The sequence below is a fragment of the Dasypus novemcinctus genome, chromosome 7 (assembly GCF_030445035.2).
Source record: "Dasypus novemcinctus isolate mDasNov1 chromosome 7, mDasNov1.1.hap2, whole genome shotgun sequence".
NCBI classification, from domain to species: domain Eukaryota; kingdom Metazoa; phylum Chordata; class Mammalia; order Cingulata; family Dasypodidae; genus Dasypus; species Dasypus novemcinctus.
Genome location: NC_080679.1, coordinates 20148351 through 20168648, shown reverse-complemented (window position 1 = coordinate 20168648; position 20298 = coordinate 20148351). Strand labels below are relative to the sequence as shown.

The following is a 20298-nucleotide window of genomic DNA, read 5'->3' as shown; positions in this document are numbered from 1 at the left end:
CAGGAAAGAGTTGAGGCCCTCTTCTGTGATATCATCATCTCCCCCAAGTCTCTTGGTGTGGCAGACATGGCAGTACCCCCTCAGATTCCTCTTCAAGAAACAATTCACTGCCCAGCTGCCAGGCATTGGCGGAGAAGCCTCTGCTGTTAGCTCCTTCAGGGTCTGCTTCAACTTTCAAGTCAGGGTCATGTTTGCCTTGGGTGTCCTAACCAATGTTTGAGTAAAGGATTGTGCTCTTCTTGGGGTGGCTCTTTAGCAATGCCCGAGTGGAGGGTATAGGGTCCAGCTATTTCTGCCCAATGCAGGACCACTGGAGCAAGCAAGGTTTGCTCTGGAGCATTCCCTGGGGCTGACAACAACTTTGTCTCACAGCTTCCCCTACCCAAGCCTGCTTGCCCTCCTATTCTTTTCAGAGTGTTATTAGGGTTCTCCAGAAAAATAGAACTGGCAAGACATTTTAGGTGACATTAACAATTGTCAAACTTATGAAGCCTTTAAAAATGTAGACTAAATGATACGTTCATGTAAGTTTAAGGTAAGTGGAGAATCTTGAAGTACCTAAGATAATATACACAAATATGTGTGATAATATAGGCAAATATATCCAAGTATGATAACATGTGAATATATTATGCATATATACATAATTGACTATGTATAGTTCATAAAATATTCGCATATATTAGATAAACTACATTACACATATTTGTATATATTATCCCATGTATTAAGAAGGCATTTTTCACATAACAGACAGTCTCTTTTGAACTTTCTATACTGAATTCTGTGCTCCAATGGTTGTAGTTAAATTACAATTTCAGACTATCTAAACACACACTTTTTAAAAATCAGAAAGTTAACTCTGGTTGGAAATGTATAGAAATATAGTTAGTACATAAAAGTAAAAACTCTTCTTATTCATTCTTGTTGCATGTACCTTTCTTTTAATAATATGAGTCTTATCAGCATCAAATCTTAAGCTCAGTAAATAAAAAGAACAGATCATGGTTTACTCCTCCAGCACTCTGGAAAAGCTGCTAAACCATTAAAGAAGCTCAGGTTGGCACTGCCTTCTTATTTTCATTTTCTTAAAAATGCAGCAAGCTTGAAGGTTGAAGCACAAAATCACTTCCACCAGTCTCATGAATTCTGAAGCACCACCTGCATTGCACTGATTTCACATTGCAGAACAGTTCAATGCTGTAATCCTGGGTCTCCTGCTACCATAGCAACCTGTTGGGTCAAAATGAATTGAATTGTGGAATTATCACTAAGAGGGAAGGGAGGGATTTCTGCTTGATTTTTTTCTCAGTTCACTGTGTAATGCCTATGAATGAGATCAGAATGAATGATTTTGTTTCTTTTAAAATCTATGTTGCATTTTAAAAACACCATCTTCATGCAGGATCCATGTTAACACAGTAGAGGTTAATTCATCCTTGCATCTTGCATCATCTTTGGGAAGTAGAGGACTAACAAATTCAAAAGAAAAGTCATCATCCTCTCATTGCAAATTTCTCCAAAAAAATAGCTGAGTTTGAGCAGTACGTGGAAATGACAATCATATTAAATTGGAACTTGATTTCCTCAGTTTCCCAAGCCCATACACAATAACATTTACAAGAATTGGGATTTTAAGCTTAAAACAAACCCAAAGTATTGATCCTTATCATCCACAGACTTTTGAACCTTCCAATTCCCATGAATTGGAATTCCCGGGTAAGTTCCATGACAGATGGAATCTAAACTTGCTGTTCCATTACAAACCCCTTTCTCAATATAGCTGCAGAATGAGAAATAATCTGTTTTTAATGGAGCAAAAGTGCTTTCACAGTGTGGTCTATTTGTGTGGCAATAAATTATGTATCCCTTATATCCCTCTCCCTACAAAATGCGTATGCAAGGATTTACACATTGTAGATGGTCAGTTAAATGTGTTGATTAATTGACTGGGCAATTCTACCTTGTATTCTGCACTTACTTTGTTACAAGCACCATAAAGCCACTTCGCTTCACACACATTATCAAAAAATTCTTACAACAGCCCGGCAAGATCGATGTAACCCTCATTAAGACCTTGCTAGAGTAAGTGTCTTTCCAAGTAGCAAAGCCAAGATCTTTTCCTAGGTCTTTTTTATTATCACGGAAGCCCCTTCTCCAAGTCAATATTCCAAAGCATCTGGTCTAATATCTTTCTGGAATTGAAATTTGAATGCGCTTTGAGCTGTGATGCAGGAATTGACATGTCAGCTAACACTAGAAAGGCTATATTGTTATATGGTAGTCTGATCTCATCCAGTAAGACATGTGTGAAGAATTCGTTGTTGAAAACAGCAAGTTCTTGAGTGTTTCTAGATCTCAGAAATAGATAATTACCAGTTAAAAGGGAATGCAGTATGAGAAATCTGGGGTAGGAGTCAAACTCAAACTAAGCCTACTCTGAGATTATATACTCTTCAAAGAATAACCAAGGTACAATTCTGAGATTTGAAATGATCTGAAAGTACCAAAGTAAATGAGCCACTCAGATGACCATATCAAGTGCATAATAAGCACTTCATTCATATCTTCATTCATGTCTATTAAATTGAGCTGAGGTTATAGAAGGCACATGCACAGCCTCCGGGACGCACAAAACAGCAAAGAAGAAGGTGTGATGGACAACATCTGCTCATTTATTCAACACATGTATATTGAGCCGCTTACCTGAAGGAGGCATAGTTTGTGGCATTGGTGAGAATACCAAGAGAATATTCAGGGCTGGTCCCTGGATCAAAGGGTTTATAATTTAATGAGTAAGTCAAATAGGACAACATAGCTAATACTAACTATAAAGCGAGAGAAAGAGAAATATTGCAATGAAGGTAGAAGAAAACCTCTGTGAAAGCTGAGAAGGGGCATTTTGTGAAATCTTAATGGTGGTGGCAGAAGTGAGCTATGCCCTAAAGGATGAACAGGATGGTTACAATAGATAAAGGAGGGAAAAGTCCAAAAGGCAAGGAAGCACAAATATCGACATAAAAACATGCCAGAACAATAGGATGCATTACATTATATCTTAGCATAGACTTTATAGCTTAATTTCTTCTCCCAGTCTTATTCCAGCCTCTGTTCCTTTATAACGTCCATAAGTAATGTCAACAATAATCTAATAAAAGGGCATCAAGGAAAAAAGAATCTTGTGAAATAACAAAACTCAAGGTACCAACAATACATTGTTTACTTGAATATGTCCTGAAAGTAGAAAACAGAGTGGATGTAGGCATATGTAAATGATATGAAAATTAAATATAAATGCACATGTGGCTTTGGTCCTCCAGAAAAAATCTCTGATGATTGCTGTAATAAGCTCTCTAGAAAGTAGATACTGTCTAAACACTTGCAGACAAATTGTCATCTTTGTTCCAAATCAAAAGTCTTAAAATCACCAAGAAAACTCCACTAGCTTTTCAGTCCCTGGATCTTTTCAACCTTTAGAAGTTCCTTGATCAAAACCCACAGGACTTCCTACTGTCGGGAATAAGAGTTGCATTATTAATAGTGTTAGCCATAGAAGCTACATATCCGGAATGGCATAACTTTATCAGCATGTGACTAATCTTCATAGCATTTATAATAACAGTAATCTTTTCCTTCTATGGGGCAAAATAACTATAATTCTCACCTATATTAATAAAATAACTATAATTTTGTAAAGCTAGAAAACCACAACATCTAAGAGGATTACCTAATTATGGCTGGGCTTCCATAATGATATGAGTTCCAATGTTGCTCCTGTATTTGCTTTAGAAAAAGATCGAAGATAGAAGACTTAATAAATAAGGATATTGAAATCAGGATGAATAATTTTATTTTCCCCATTAATTTCATTCTGTGAAAATTTAAAATAAGTCTTATCAAATATTTAATGAGATTATAACATTGATTCTCCCTGTGGTATCTTAAATTATGTACCCCAATTTAGACATGTTCTTAATCTTAATCCATGTCATGTGAGTATGAATCCATGGTAAATAAGACATTTCAAAGGTGTTATTTTTAACTAAAGTGTGGCCCAAATGAATGTGGGTGGGCCTTCATCTGGATTAGTGGAAGCCTTATAAAGAGAAAACCACAGGAAAGAGCCAGGAGCAGTAAGTCATCAGAAACCCAGAAGAAAAAGGAAAGGCTATCATCCTGCACTGAAAGAAGAGATTCAAGCCAAGAAACCCCAAAGATTGTGACAAGCCAGTACCAGACACTATCAACCTTAGGAGAAAGCAAACATTCTAACCTCCAAAACTTTGAGACAATAAATTCCTATTGCTCAGGACAATACATTGTATGGTTTTTGTCATAGCAGCCTGGCAAATTAAGACACCCCATTAAGTTTGCTTGTTCAACAAGGATTTATCTTCTTCTACTTTGCTAGATACAAAGTCAATTTCCATTCTTTCAATTTTCTCTCCTTTTTTTTTTTTGTCCTTCCTTCTCTCATTCTCCATTCATTCATTTGGTCGATTATTTTCTGGGCACTTTCTATGTTCTAGTTACTGATCTAGGGGGCTGGAACAGTACTTAAAGAACAGTGTATCAGTGACTAAGAAAGAGAGAGATTACTTTCTATTGGGAAGAATAGACAATAAATTAGATAAAATTGTAACTTCATATATTAGATATAATGAGTGCTAAGGAGAAAAATAAAGTAAGTGCTCTGATAGGAAATGTGTGTGGGGACATTTTAGAAAGAGAGGCAAAGAGAGGCCCCACTGAGAATTCGATATTAGAAAGAAGGAGAAAGCAAATCATGCAGTTATTGGGACAAAGAACATTCCCAAATAGGAAACAGCAAATACAAAAACTTGAGGTAGGAGTAGGTTTGACATATTCAAAGAATGATGAGAAGGTCAGTGTATCTAAAAAGGAGAGAAGGTGGGGTGAGGGGAAGGGGTATATAGGGACCTCATATTTTTTTAATGTAACATTAAAAAAATAAATAAAGACAAAATAAAATACAATAAAATAATAAAAAGGAGGGAAGATCGTGAGCAGATGTGGTTGAGTGCCTGCTTCCCATGTACAAGGTCCTAGGTGTTGTTGTTTTATCTCCTTAAAAACAATAAAAATTAAAAGGAGGAAAGAATGGATAGTATTGTAGAAAAGGAGTTCAGAGAAGTAGTAAGAGGAAGCTCATGTAGTCCATTGCAGATCATGGCAAAAGTTTTGGCTTTCACTCTTTGGTATCATCTGATCTAGGTTATAGTTAGATTGTACTGTCTTCTGGTTTAGCATACACTGGAAGGAAAGAGTGGAATCAGGGAAAACCAGTAGAAGAACATTCCAATAGTCCACTGAGATAGGATGGTGGTTTGAAGCACAGTGATAATAGTGCAAGTGATGAGAAAATAGAATGTGGATATATTTGAAGATTGGGCCAACAAAATTTGATGCCTCTTTATAAATGGGATATAAGATAAAGAAAGGAGTAAGAAAAAACATGGGTTTTGGTCTTAGCAGCCAAGTAGAAAAGTCTGTGTGAAGAGCAGGGTTTTGTTGTCAAGAGAAACAAATCAGGAGTTCTATTTTGGAAATGTTACATTTGATATGTCCTATGGACATCCTAAGATATCACCTAGAAAGTTGGATTTATGAGTCTAGAGTTCAGGGAAAAGTTCTGTGCTGGACATGTAGATTTGGGCATTTTCAGCTAATAGCTGGTGGCAAAAAGCCATCATCCCTGAATGGGATAACTAAGAAAAGAGTGTGAATAAAAAAGAGAATGGGGCCCTGAATAGCGAAAACAATCTTGAAAAAAAAACAACAGGGTTGGAGAACTTGCATTTCCCAATTTCAAATTGTATTACAAAGCAATAGTAATTAAAACAATGTGGTGCTAGCACAAAGAAAGATCAGTGGTACAGATTTGGAAATCCAGAAATAGAACCACACATCAATGGCCAACTAATTTTTGATAAGGATGCTACATACATGCAATGGGGAAAGAAAAGTATCTCTAACAGATAGTGTTGTGAGAACTGGCTGTCCAAATGCAGAATAATGAAGTTAGACCTCTATCTCACACTATATAAAAAAGTCAACTCAAAATGAATCAAGGTCCTAAATATAAGAGCTAAAACTATAAACTCTTATAACTTAGCAAATCTTTATAGCCTGGGATTCAGCAATGGATTCTTAGATATGATACCAAAAGCATAAGCAACAATAACAACAGCAACAACAACAAAAAAAAAAAGGTAAATTTTATTTCTTCAAAATTTAAAACTTTTGTGTATCAAAGGAAATTATCAAGAAAGTGAAAAGACAACCTACAGAATGGGAGAAAATAGTTTAAGTATATTGTATAAATAAGTGCTTAATATCCAGAATATATTTTTTTAAATCTTACAACTCAACAACACAAAGCAAACAACTCAATTAAAAAATGGGCAAAATACTAGAAGAGATATTTCTCCAAAGAAGATACACAAATGACCAATATATGTATGAAAAGATGCTCAACATCATTAGTCATTAGGGAAATAAAAATTAAAACCACATTGAGGAAAACTAGCAAGATAGCAGCAGAGTAAGGAGCTTCTAGAGTCAGCTTGTGCTATACGGTAGATAGTAATCACCCAGAGCTATCTAAAGCACCTGTTTGGGGGATCTAAGAGATCAGAAGAGCATCCTGCAACATCCATGAAAGAATGAAAGGAGGAGACTGCCCATCTGTTGAGAAGATATGTGAGCAATGCACTCCATGCTACGGCAGCTTGAGCCTCCACAGTTTACAGCACCAACTATATCCTCTGCTCCTACTACACAGCCAGCAATGGAGAGAGAGCAAGAAAGTCCTAAACTAAAGAGAGAAACTGCACCCATAATAAATACTCTAGTAAACCAAATGCTAAGACACCAACAAAAACTACAATCCATATCAAGAAACAGGAAGACACGGCCCAGTTAAAGGAATAAGATAAGCCTCTAGATGACATAAAGGAGTTGAGACAGCTAATCACAGATATTCAAACAAATCTCCTTAAGGAAATGGCTAAAGAGATTAAGGATATAAAGAAGATAATAGATGAACACAAAGAAGAATTTTAAAACATACATAGAAAAATAGCAGATTGGGAGTGTAAGGCACAATAAATGAAATTAAACATACATTGGAGTCATATAATAGCAAATTTGAGGAGGCAGAAGAAAGGACTGGTGAGCTTAAAGACATGGCCTCCAAAAGCAAACACACAAAAGAACAGATGGAGAAAAGAATGGGAAAAATTGAACAAGGTCCAGGGAACAAAACACTAAAAGATGTGCAAATGTACACACGGGTGTTCCAGAAGGAGAAGAGAAGGGAAAAGGAGCAGATGGTAACACATTATGGTGAGTAACAGCTGGTTTATAAAGGGGAATGTGGCTGGAAAGGTTTGTCTGGGGATGTAAATGTCAGTTGAAAGAAAGCTAGAGAGTAATCTAGAGACTGAATAACACAGTAAACCCACAGGGGGGTGAGAATTGTGGTTGATGGTATGGCTGCAGTAGTGTCCCTTATGAGTTAGAGCAGATGTATGTCACTATTGCAGGGTGGTAGAATATGGAGAAGAATGGGAAAAAGACAACTGGAGTGACCTATGGACTGTGGTTAACAACAATACTCTAATATTCATGCATCTATGCCAAAGATATACTGTGTTTATAATGGGGGAGTATGGAAAACGTGTGCCAAATGTACTCTATGGACCATGGTAAATGGTAATAGTCTGATGATATTACCTCACAATCTATAACAAATATTCCACAATGGTGTGATGTGTTGATGGAGGGGTGTTGTATGGGAATTCTGCACATGAGCATGATTTTTTTGTAAGTTTAAAGCTTCTTTAATAAGAACATATTTTAAAAAGTAATAATAGAATGGATTGGGGGGGGATACACCAAATATGAGATATGGACTATAGTTAGTAGTAAGATTTTGATGATATTCTTTCATAACCATAACAAATATCTCACAACAGTGCAAGGTGTTGGTGGTGGGCTGATGTACGAGACCCTGTATGATGTTATGTATGTTTGTTTTGTAATTTAAAACTTTTACTATACACCTATAGTTTATGTATGTTTATATATGAGTGATATACTTCAATAAATTAAAATGAAACCACATTGAGATACCATTTCAAAGACGGTTTTGTGTTTTGTTTTGTTTTTTCTTAAAGAAAGAAAGAAAATAAGTAAGAGGATGCAGAGAAATTGAAAGTCTAATGCATTGTTGGTGGGAATGAAAATGGTATAGTCACTATGAAAAGTAATGTGGCAGTTCCTCAAAAAATTAAAGATAGAATTCCCATTTGACTGGGCAATCCCTTCTAGGCACATACTCAAATAAATTGAAATAGTGTCACAAATAGATTCTTGTACACCGATGTTCATAGCAGCATTATTTATAATAGCCAAAAACTGGAAACAACCCAAATGTCCATCACCAAATGAATGGATAAACAAAATGTGGTACATACACAAATGGAATATTATCTGGCCATAAGAAAAAATGAAATTATGATGAGACATGCTGCAACATAGAAGAATCTTGAAAGCATTATTATGTGCAGTGAAATAAGCAAGACACAGGACATAAATTATAAGTCACTTAGATGACTAGAATAACAATTTGCAGACAAAAAGCAGATTAGAGGTTATTGTTGAGGGGGCAGAGAGGAGCAGGAAAGGGGGAGTGTTTGTAAAACTAAAAAAAAAAGAGAAGAGGTACAATGTTTGGACTCTGTTCTTCAGTGTCTAAGGGACAAGGAGATAAAATGGGACCAGCAAGGAAGACTGAGAAAGAGTGAACCCTATGGTAGAAGGAGAATCAGGTATGTGTAGTGGCCTGTAAACCAAGCAAAAAAAGTGGTTAAAGGTAAAAAGTTGATGACATTGTCAAATGCTGCCAAGCCAAATAAGAGGAGGACTTAGAATTAATCTTTGGATTTGGCCAGATGCACTTCATTGTTGATCTTGACAAGGACCATTTCTGTAGGGTGGTGGAAGCAAAAGCATGACAGAAAAGAACTCAAGAAAGGGAGGGAAGAATTTGGATAAGCAAGTACACAGAAGGTCAGCATAGGAAGAGAATTTGACTTATCTAGAGTTGTTGTATAGAATAGAGATCACAATGAAATATGAGAGAGGGAAGAGAGTTGAAAATGTTCACAAGTGAGTGATTATGATGATTAACTATTAATATTAGTCATTTAAGTTTCATCTAGGTGAAAATAGGAATTTATGCTTGACCATGTGGGTGGTAAGAAATCAAGAAGATGAAAGAGACTTGAAAAATGGTAGGGCATATAGTTACATTTTTGGGGTGGTGGAGGTATTATTGCCACTGGGGTACCAGAGGGAATACTCTGGAAATATAGAAGTTGGATGTTAGAGTTAGATGTTTGGAATGGAGATCTAGGATAAGTAGCTGCTATTAGTAAAGGAAAGATCGAGGGCATGACCATGTGAGTGAATGGTATCAGAAAGATCATCTTATAGAACTGATATCAGCAAGTATGAAGACAAGAGCAGCAGGAGCTATTGTTTTTGATGGATGAGGAGCAGTGACCTGGGGCAGCAGATGAGCTGCCCCAGCAATAGTGAAGTTAATAGGTAGGTAATGGATGATGGCATGAGATTCAAAGTTGGAATTTATAAGGAAAAGGGAATACAAATGGACTGTAAGCAGCACAAGGAACTAAGGAAGAGGACTATAGGGGAAGCAGCAACCTCAGAAGAGAGGTAGGTTGCCCTTAGAGAAAGATGATGAGAATGTTCACAGAAGACGGTTGTTGATGGCTATCCTTGAGTGTCAAAAAGTATAAATGAAAAAGATTATATGCTGGAAACTGAGGTACAGTGGCCTCACAAGGAGAGACGTGCTGTCTCCATACTAATGCTGTCTCCATGGCTATGCTTACAATCTAAGGAATGCAGTAATTAAGAGTTCCCAGCAAATGGGACGAAGCTGTTAAAAGTTGAAAGACTAGATGAGCACATATCTTTTGTAGTAAATAGAACTCTTAGACTTTGTACCTTGAGATAAGATTTTTTAAAATTCTTTAAACTATAGGTAATGCTGATAGTTAACTGCATGCTGCTTGATGTCATGTAGGCTACGTGTTCCTGCTTGTTGTCACGTATGCTGGGGTCTATAGAGAACCCCTTGTAAACAATAAAGTTGTCTGAGGAGTTATTACTCACAGACCCCCTGATCCCAGCTCTCTTGTTCTTTTTCTCTCACTCTTTCCTTCTCTTTGTTTCCTTCTCCCTTCTCTCTTTCTTTCATTCCCAATACCCTTTGGGTCCAAATCTCCAACAATTATAGAAAGGAAAAGAGTAGGAATTGGGGTCAAAAAATGATATACAAACTATAGAGGGATTTGGGTGTGGAAGATGAGGGGTGGTTGGAAGTCTTGTTATAAAACAGGTTAGTCTTAATGGTATCCTAGGTAGTTGGGTGGAGTATTAGTCATGGTTCTCTAGGGAAACAGAATCAACAAGGGATATCTGTCAATAGTATGTGATTTTGTAAGAGTCTCTCACGTGACTGTGCGGATGCACAAGTCCAGGTTCCACAGGCAGGTTGCAACCAGGGGCTCCCATGAAAGTCCAGTGAAGGTTCTTGATGAATTCTGGGAGATGCTGGCTGTCCAAAGATGAGTTGGGAAATTCTCACTCAATGCTGGAATCACTTCCCCTTTTAAGGCATTCGACTGATTGGATAAAGCATCACTCATTGCTGATGATAATCTCCCTGATTGATATAATTGTAATCAGCTATCTATGATTTACCCCTGCAGTTAAGTCAATGGTGACTAAAGTCCATAAATGCCCTTGTATCACAGTTAGCCCAGTGCTTGTTTGACCACACAACTGGGTACAATTACCTGGATGAGTTGACACAATAGCCTAACCATCACAGGTGGCGAGACTGCTGAGTATTAAGACATAAATGTTGGTATGGGGAAGCGGATTTGTCCCAGTGGTTAGGGCATCCGTCTACCACATGGGGGGTCCGCAATTCAAACCCCGGGCCTCCTTGACCCGTGTGGAGCTGGCCCATGTGCAGTGCTGATGCGCGCAAGGAGTGCCCTGCCACGCAGGGGTGCCCCCGCATAGGGGAGCCCCACGCGCAAGCAGTGCACCCCGTAAGGAGAGCCGCCCAGTGTGAACGAAAGTGCAGCCTTTCCAGGAATGGTGCCGCACACACGGAGAGCTTACGCAACAAGATGACACAACAAAAAGAGACATAGATTCCCATGCCGTTGACAACAGCAGAAGCAGACAAAAAGAAGAACATGCAGCAAATGGACACAGAGAACAGACAACTGGGATGGGGGGAAAGGGGAGAGAAATAAATAAAAAATAAATCTTTAAAAAAAAAGGTTGGTGTGTGGTTTAGGTTTGCCAATCACATACAGAATGCTGGCTTCCTACATGACTTCTTCGGTCAGAGGTGTGAAAAGAAATAAAGCAAAATAAAGTAACAGGCTAAGAGACGTAAGATGAATTAAGAGAACTTTGCATACGGAATGGCCCTTACACCACCATTGATGCCACCATCAACACCACTATCATAAAGAAAACAAAAACTTATAGGAAAAACCTCCTTTTCTGGGAAAACAAAACTTATTTTTTTTAAATCCCATAACTTACTCCTCTTTCTCCTTTCCCCCCCTTCTTCCACTTTTCCCCTTAAACACCCTTGTTTAACTGCTTCTACAGGGGTCACACTTTGAGTCACTACCTGAATCTGAGTACAAATTCAGTTGTATTGAATTGAAATTTTAAGACACCAAATAAATGCTGCATTTTGCATTCCAGCTCATTTACTTTTTTCCTGGTTGGTAGAAGCATGGGCTCCTGAAAGAGGTGCAGTTTTATTGTACAAACAGTTTCTTTGCTCTGCCAGAAGTAGCCTGCAAAGGGAATCGGTTTGGAGAGCCAAGTTACCCCCGACTTCTGCTGAAGGAGGCCTCTGGGCAAGGAGAGGGGCAGTGTTGCCCTAATCCTGAATAATTTGTTATCCACTAATTTGAATGGTACGTAGGGATTTATTTCTTATGATACAGAACAATCTGCTAAAACATGTATAAAAAAACAATACTTGGGTCAGAAATAAATCTGATGACTCAATAGCTGAAGATATGATATTCAAAAAGGCAAACATGCTTGCTGACTGATGTCTGAAGGAAGCCAGACACAGAGTATATATCCCAAATTAAATTATCTCCCCACCTGCTAATACTCATGTCTGAAATGTCACTACTAGAGAACATGAAATTTCAAACCCAACTGAGACTTTAAGAAAAAAGCAGCATGGTGTAGCAGAAAGAGACCAGGATTTGGTGTCCCACTGATCTGGGGGTAGATTCTAGCCTGGCCCCTCATCAGTTTTGTCATGTCAGCTAATTTGCTCTCATTCCCTAACCTCGTAGATAGAATATTGACTTAAACAACTCACCAAGGGCTTGTTTTCATTGGGTTGAGATGCGTGTCCCTAGTTCTCATTTTTGCTTAGCACTAGCTTGGAAAATAGTCACTTGGTTGGCTTAAGATCTGTGGAATGGCTTGCTGTATGATACAGAAAACTGAAGAAAATATGCAAAGGGTAGAAGATCTATGTGGACATCTTCAATGTATGGCATATAAATATCCACCCAACACTTTAAGTTTTACAAATTTCCTGAATTTCTCCACTTGTAGAAACCCCAGTTTGTTTCTGGGATATATCTGGCTCCATCATGATAAAGCGGCAGACCCACTTGGAAGGACACACGTCTAATAGTTACAGTTAATGTGTGTTGCTAAGCAGCGATATGATTCTTGGGAGTTGGTTTTGCCTCTCTGAGTTCAAAGGTACAAGTAACTTTTATTTCAGAGGGGTAGAGGAAGAGTTAACAGTGACAACCTCTGGGAAAGCCCCTGCTCCAGAATATGCAACCCTTAATGTTCAATTCAGAGTAATCCCTGTGAGGTAGTAGTTCCCTTTCTTAAAAGTATTCAGTCAAAATCACCTATTAAAAACACTGTAGGATAATCACCTCTGAGACTCCTTCCACCTCCAAATATTAGAATTGCACAAAGGTGTGTGATAAAGGAACAGAACAGAATCTTGACAAATTGTGAAGAAAACCTGTCTTCAGTGTTTTCCCTAAAGCAAGCAGGCATTCCCACTTCCTTCTGACAGTTCAGGGATCCCACTCCCCCAACACACACACACACTTTGGCCCCTACTGAGACCTCTTGCATGTCCCAGCATCCCGCCCGCTATTGTCCCATACCTCAGCTAGAAAGACCCTTCGCAGGGAGTGGTTAAGAGCGCAGGCTTTGACAGTTTATAATGCTGAGGGGACTTAGGAAAGTTAATCCTTCTAAGGTTTGTTTTCTCTGATGTAAACAGGCATAATAAGAGCCTCCTTTACATATAGAGTGAACTAAATGACTTCAAGTAAGCAAAGTGCTTACCATAGTGCCTGTTGCTCAGTAAACACTTCATAAATAATAGCTATTATTTTCTTGTTTATTTGGTATTACCGTTATTGTTTTGTTGCATACATTTTCTTGCTGCTGTTTCTGTCGTTGTCTTTTTTGTTGTTGATTCCCAGTTACATTTTAGCATACTGATGACATCCTCCCCGGCAATAATGCACATTGCAATAATTATGCACTGCCTAGCCCGCTCAGGATTCCCTCTAGCACTAGGGAAGGAGAAAGGGCAGCTTCTTCCCACTGTGGTTTTGCCCATTCACTAACTAACAGTCAGTTTGGGGTCCTCTAGCCCCATCTCCAGTCTACAAAAGACACAGTAGCTCTGTCTGCTGGGACCCAGGATAAGCTGGGAATAGGCAGATTGGTTCCAAGTCTGGAGTCTCTCCAGATTGTCCCATACAAAGCTTTTCTTAAAAGGCTGGCTATGGGTGTAGGGAACTGAGCTCTTTTTTATTTATATAAATCAAGTGTAAAAGGTATAAATAATATACCAAAGGTGTGTTCCATAAATCATATATATGAGAAAACATTGGCAGGCATTAAGTAGTGGTATGTCACAGGGTGTTGCTTTCTATGAGCCTATAGCATGAACACATACTTAAAATTCATTATTTCTTACCTGGATTGACTGTGGTAGGTAACAGTTTTTCTCTTTTGGCTCCATACTGCTTACTCCATAGTCACTGCTACTATTTTTTTCATAGTGAAGAGTCCAAAGTTGTCCAGAAATAACATTTATTAATTAACAATAAAACACACAATAGAAAAGGCCTTATAAATAAAACTATATAATTATGATGCTTTATTTTTTGCTCAGTACTCCACAAAACACTAAAGACAGTAACAAAATAATTCAATAAATATTAAAAACTTTCAAGAGAGTTATCAAATACTCTTTACCATATGTGAACATCAACAATGCCACAGCCATTAGATACACTATTAAATACTACCATAGGTTTCTCTCTTGGAATAAGGTATATGAGTAATTTTTTTTATCCAGAAGTCAACATTTACACAAATCCATACACAAGAGAAGAGCTCAGAGTAAGTGAAGCAGACTCCCCAGGGACCTGGATCCGTCTGCCTGTACATCATTTAAAGATATTACAATGTAAACCAGAAAGAAGTCAACACAATAAAGAGATAAGTTGGGGGTTGTTTGGAGTGGGAGGAGGAAAGCTAGGACAATTAATGAAAGCTGCTTACATATTTTCCATTGCTCTCTTAGCAATATGCTCTCTTCCCTTTTCTGCTTTTTCTTGGTTGAGGTATTCCAGCACTTTCATTAACAGATCTTCATCGAAGTACTGCCTGTTTGGAGTATCACCATTCTTCAGTGGGAGCTTTTTGCTTACCGAGGCCAGTTTGTCAGTTTCTTGAGAGCTGCCTTGATTCAAATGCTCTTTGATGGCCTGCTCAATTTGGTCCTCTTCCTGTACTTCATCTTCAGATGAACCTGGATTGGGAACACGCGTCATTGGGTTGGAATTAATAATCTCAGGATACTTAACTAACATTCTGGCCAAGTACTCTCCTAATTCTTGATCCTTGTCATTCAGGTTTTCATATGCCATCTGTCTTTCCATGTCTGGCATCCAGGCAGTTGTAGGAAGCTGGTTTGCTCTAGATCTTCCAGGGCCATATGGAGGCCTCGGCAGAAACTTCTCTTGGTTATATTGATTAGAGAAATATGGAAACTTCTGATTGGCTACACTCTCCATCCCCAAAAGATTTAAAATGTCTTCAACACTGAGCCCTTCAGGGAGGGCCTCTGTCATTGCACGGCCAGATGTTTTGGGGTAGCCATTCTTAGAGAGCATCTTGTTTTGATACAGGTCTGGGTGGTTCGTGTCAACCTCTGAGATGTCATCTAGGTCACCTGGAAGGTCCAGCTCCTGCTCAGGTTCTACTGATCCACTTGGCTTCTCGCCGGCTTTGAGCATGTCAATTAAGTCTTCAGGGGGTATCTGTAAATTTCTTGAGATTTCAATCAACTGATAAATAGACTGAGAATCAAGTGGTTTCTCAAAAAGTCTCATTGCCCTTTCCCCATTTTGCCCATTCTGTGACCTCCCACTTGCTGCAGCATTCACTAACCTTTTCAAATAAGCAATTACTCTGGAGACATCATCTGAGAGTTGGTCTTTACTTTCTTTCTGGAGATCTTCATCCTGCCCAACCAGCTGCCCTGAACGCTTCATCTCATCATTGATTTGTTCATTTTTTTCTATATTCTCCTTGCTGTCTCTCACTTCTTCCTGGGTTTGACTCTCTATTTTCTCCTCCACTGGGTTCCAATCTTCTCCCCCTACCACATCTTCATAGGCAATGTTATTGGCCTTGTAGATATCATCTTCATCATCTGTATAAAGTTTTTGCTCATCTTCAACCCTTGCACGCTTCTGGTTGTTTGGTCCTGTCAGTTTCCCCAGCTCTTGAAAGACAGATTCCAGGGTAGCAAGGCTTTGAGGAGTATATTGTTCCTCCACTATTTCATTTGTACGCTTAAAGGGATTATCCCTGGAATTCTCTTCATACATAGGGGGAAATCGCATGTGCTTCAGCTTTCTCTCCGGCCACTGTTGAGCTTCATAATCATCAGGCATGTCCACTGGAAAGTTCTTTTCTGGATTCAAGGCATAGGGCTTGTTTTCTTTTGGTGTAGACTGAGGCTCATTTTCAGCTTGTCTTAAAGCTTCAAGAATTATCCTCATCCACTCATCTTCACTCAGGGAATCCCTTGAGCTTTCTGGCAAGTGACTTTCATCACCATTTTCTTTTTGCTGAAGGGGAACAGAGACACTTTGGTAGGGATTATAGTCTGGGCTGCTCTCATCTTTGTGAGCTTGTTGTCGGAGCTTTTCTATGTACTCCAAAGCCCTGATCATTTCAGGACTTGGGAACCTTTGGACATTTTCCGATCTGAGGTCTGGTTCCTTCTGAAGCAGCTGATTACGTTGAAATGAAGCGGCTTTGGCACAGGAGATGAGGAAAATGAAAGGGATGAGAGACAAGGCTGCTCCCAGCTGGTGGGTCTTAGCTTCTGCCATGTTTGAAGGATTTCCTTAAAACATAGAAAAGATGAGTTACCACAAATGAAATAGACTAGAAAATATTGTAGAAGAAGGAAATTGTGGACCATTGAGGGGGAAAAATAGCAAAGATTATTTCACATTAAACTTCAGATACCTCTTTTTAGAAGCCATACATATTTCTACATGATTGCTGAAAGTTAACCAGAAGAATCTTTAGCAAAATTGTCACACATTTGCATTAAACTTGCATATCATTCTCTTGGTTAAAACTATAACAAAAACATTGACATGAAGTTTTTCAAATTTTATTTTCACATAAAAACCTTGCAGTTTATTTTATTACATTGTATCTGTTTAAAAATATACGGAGGATTTTTCAAGATGAGTTTTAGTTATTTTGTATAACATTAAAAATTTTTTTTCTTTGTATAACATTTCTATTGAAGTTATTGGCAAAATAATTGGTTGGCTTAATTTAAAACATGCCTGCACACACACACAACTATTTCCCTAATGTTGTATCAAAAATACGTGGTTTATTTCCTAAAATTTCCATGTAATTTTGTCATAGAAACATAGCATCAGGGACACTATTGCATATTATGAGTTGATGCAGCATGTTATATTATGATGCAGTGTCAATAATAATGAATTAGCTTGTAGGTGAGTCCCATTCACATACATTTTTTTTCAGAAATAACTTGTTCTCATTCTAACACCAAATCCAACTATCAATTCTAAAAGATCTGTACCATAATAACCTCCAATAATGGTTCTCTTTTGGTCCCAGCTAGGATAAATCTATGAAACTTCTTTCCATGAAAACATATTAAATAATAAATTAAAAGTGCTTTAAAATCCCTGTGCTCTATATTAATTCTAATACTTTTATTGTGATATTTTTGCAAAATGCATTTGTGGTTATATTTTCCTTCAGCTCTCAAGGTTGTATAGTAAATAATAACAGATGCTGTAGAGAGAACATAAGTTTTCTTAGCTAGTCTATTTCTGAACTTGTGAGTGTTCAGACCCAGCTTGTCTTATGTCTGCGTCTATTTTGGTATAGACCTGTGAAATCTTAAATGACTCATACTGTTAGAAAATCTTAAAATAACCACTATGTAACTCCCAAATTAGATAAACACAGATGATGTGTTAAATTCTTCCTACTTAAAAATCTTCATTCATTGTTTTCTTCAATGCTTTATAACCTCACATATGAATTAACAAGGAGATTAGATTTTTACATTTCTACATCTGACATTGCTAATGTTGAAAATTATTTTATTCCAATTTTTGCAAGTGAAATGAATGTAAAAGAAATTTCCAAGTTTCATCATGATATCATTACTGGATCATGCTTTTGTGATAAGTAAGATAAGCTCTATGGGTACAATTTTCTGTTAGTCAAGACATCAATTTAGAAAATATCATTGTTCAATAGACATTGGCAATTAATTAATGTTTCTGGTTTTAAAATTTTTTACAAGGAGACATTTATTTAAATGATTCCCATTGTTTAGAATACTTAATTTACTGAAAGAAAAACTCTAAAGGCCGTAAGGAAAATACTTCTGAAATATTTACTGTAAGCAATTTTATTTATAAATATTTTGTTTAAATTAAAGCAATTAAACAATATTCTTCATATTACTACAGGATTACTTTATCTTTGGAAATCAATATTCAACATTTGATATTTAAAATGCAATTTTAAAAACCTTTTTGAACTTGTTTTCTTTGAAACCATTATCCTGCAGTATTCTTTAAAAAGGGGTTATGTGCTTGTCTTTAAAATCACTATCTGAGAGTTGGGCTTTCCTGGAGAGTTGAAGCAGAATGCAGATCCTTTAAACCACAGTCTAACAAGTGCTACCTCTTGGGTCATTTATTCACGTTCAGTTTGGATGACATAGTTACATCATTTGAATATGACTCAAGAGATTTGTTTTCCAGGTATCAGCTCTTTAAGTGGTAAAGATGGTTTTGACAGCTCCAATAGCGTCCATTGGATTTTATTTCAAATTTAATTTTCTCAAACTCAAATAACTAGAACATAGTTTCTCCCTTCATAGCTATTATTAAATCCACTTCAATTAAAATATCATTTCTGTTGACATTAGCCTGGAGCATTGAAAAATGCAGACAGATATATCTGATTAGATCCAACTAGTTGGGAGAAACAGAAAAGAAATACTGGTCTCACTCAAAATTTTGAGCAAAAGACTGGACAACTCTTTCAATCAAATCATCATAATAAAAATGATTGTTACACAGTTATGAATATTTTCATCAATGTATTCAAAATGATCATTTCTCTAATTTATGGTCATATCCAAAGTATAACCCAAAATAATGACAATTCACTCTGGAAATAGTAATAAACCTACATTTAGGATCATTCTAAATACTTTCTTAGGCCCAAAATCAGGAAATAATAATGCAAACCTTTTTCAGAGTGTACCAATTCAAAAAAAAAAAATTATATAGTTGCTTAATTTGGAGATCTTGTAAGGGAAATATCAAAGAAAAAACTAATTCCAAAATTGGTTGCCTCTATGACTAACATGCTTAACAACCTTTGAGTCATTCAAAACTGCTGATAAGATTATTAAGCATATAAATTATATTCCTGGCTTTGTATCTGATTCTTATGGGAAGAAACAATAAAATTAAGGAAAGAAACAAAATATCAGTCTTTGTTAACTTCACATTGTTATGTGCATTGACACTAAAATAATTAAATTTTTCACTCTTCTTCAAATAGCATTCTTTTTAATAAATATCCAACAGCAAGTGGTACAAATTATAGATTCAATCATATATATACAGTGTTCTTAAATTGGCTGATGAGCAGCAGGTTGCTATTCAGTTATTCCATAGATATTAGCATGCCAGAACGATCTTTTGCTTCTCAGAATTAAGGGAAGAACATGGAATTTAAAACTTTCCAATAAATCGAAGAGAAAAACAGCCTTACCTCTTTTTTTAGATGGCAGAGCAGGTCCACAGCATGGTCTTCCCGGTCCGCCGGGTGAGCGTCTCGGGCCGTTTCAGCACCCGGACAGCTCCTCGGTTTATAGGGAGCCGCCGCGCCTGACTCCGCACTGCCACACTGACGTCACCGGACTCGGCCACAAACCCGAGCAAGAGCGAGCTTTGTCAAAGAACCCAAGAAAAAATAATCACTTTATATATTTATTTATATATATTTTGTAAATATCTTGCATGCTTACGCCACCTGTCTTTTCGTGGCGAAAACTGCAGGTTTTCTTTTCTATCAAAATCTTTGAGGCTTGAGGTAAAATGCATTGCGCAATTTCCTTTAGTGAGAAAGAAATCTGTCAGACAGACATTACTAATTGCAAGAAATTTCATCCTTGTTCTAGTATCTTGTTATAAGAGTTCCTTTTGTTATTATTGTTTTTGCTGTCGTTGTCATTGGGATAAGAAAGTTTTATAGACAAGGATTTTATTTTTCTTCATTGCCTGCAAACAAATTACATATATTATTCCCTGGTATATTCTAGGATGAACGTGAAGACACATTATGAATATGAAAACCCATATTTCATATCATGACCACAAGCAAATTCTGAAAAATATTTTATTTTAATAAAACTGAGAGTTGTCTCTTTTTAAATGAGAGTCATGTCTAGTGACCTGAAAGTTCAATATAATTTTAGAAATGAACATTCAAAAGATTTGGGGTTTAATAGTTGATCATTTTGGTATGAGTCTT

The 20298-nt window shown here is 37.2% G+C and overlaps 1 protein-coding gene across 1 annotated transcript; it reads right to left on the bottom strand.

Annotated features, from left to right (window-relative positions):
- Positions 1-14236: 14236 nt before the first annotated feature.
- Positions 14237-19748, bottom strand: SCG2 (secretogranin II). The gene is made up of 2 exons (XM_004453112.3): positions 19537-19748; positions 14237-16585 (listed from the first exon to the last, which is right to left on the bottom strand). The coding sequence occupies exon 2, from the start codon at positions 16569-16571 to the stop codon at positions 14724-14726; it is 1848 nt and encodes a 615-aa protein (XP_004453169.1). The 5' UTR covers positions 16572-16585; positions 19537-19748; the 3' UTR covers positions 14237-14723.
- Between the last annotated feature and the right edge of the window lie 550 nt (positions 19749-20298).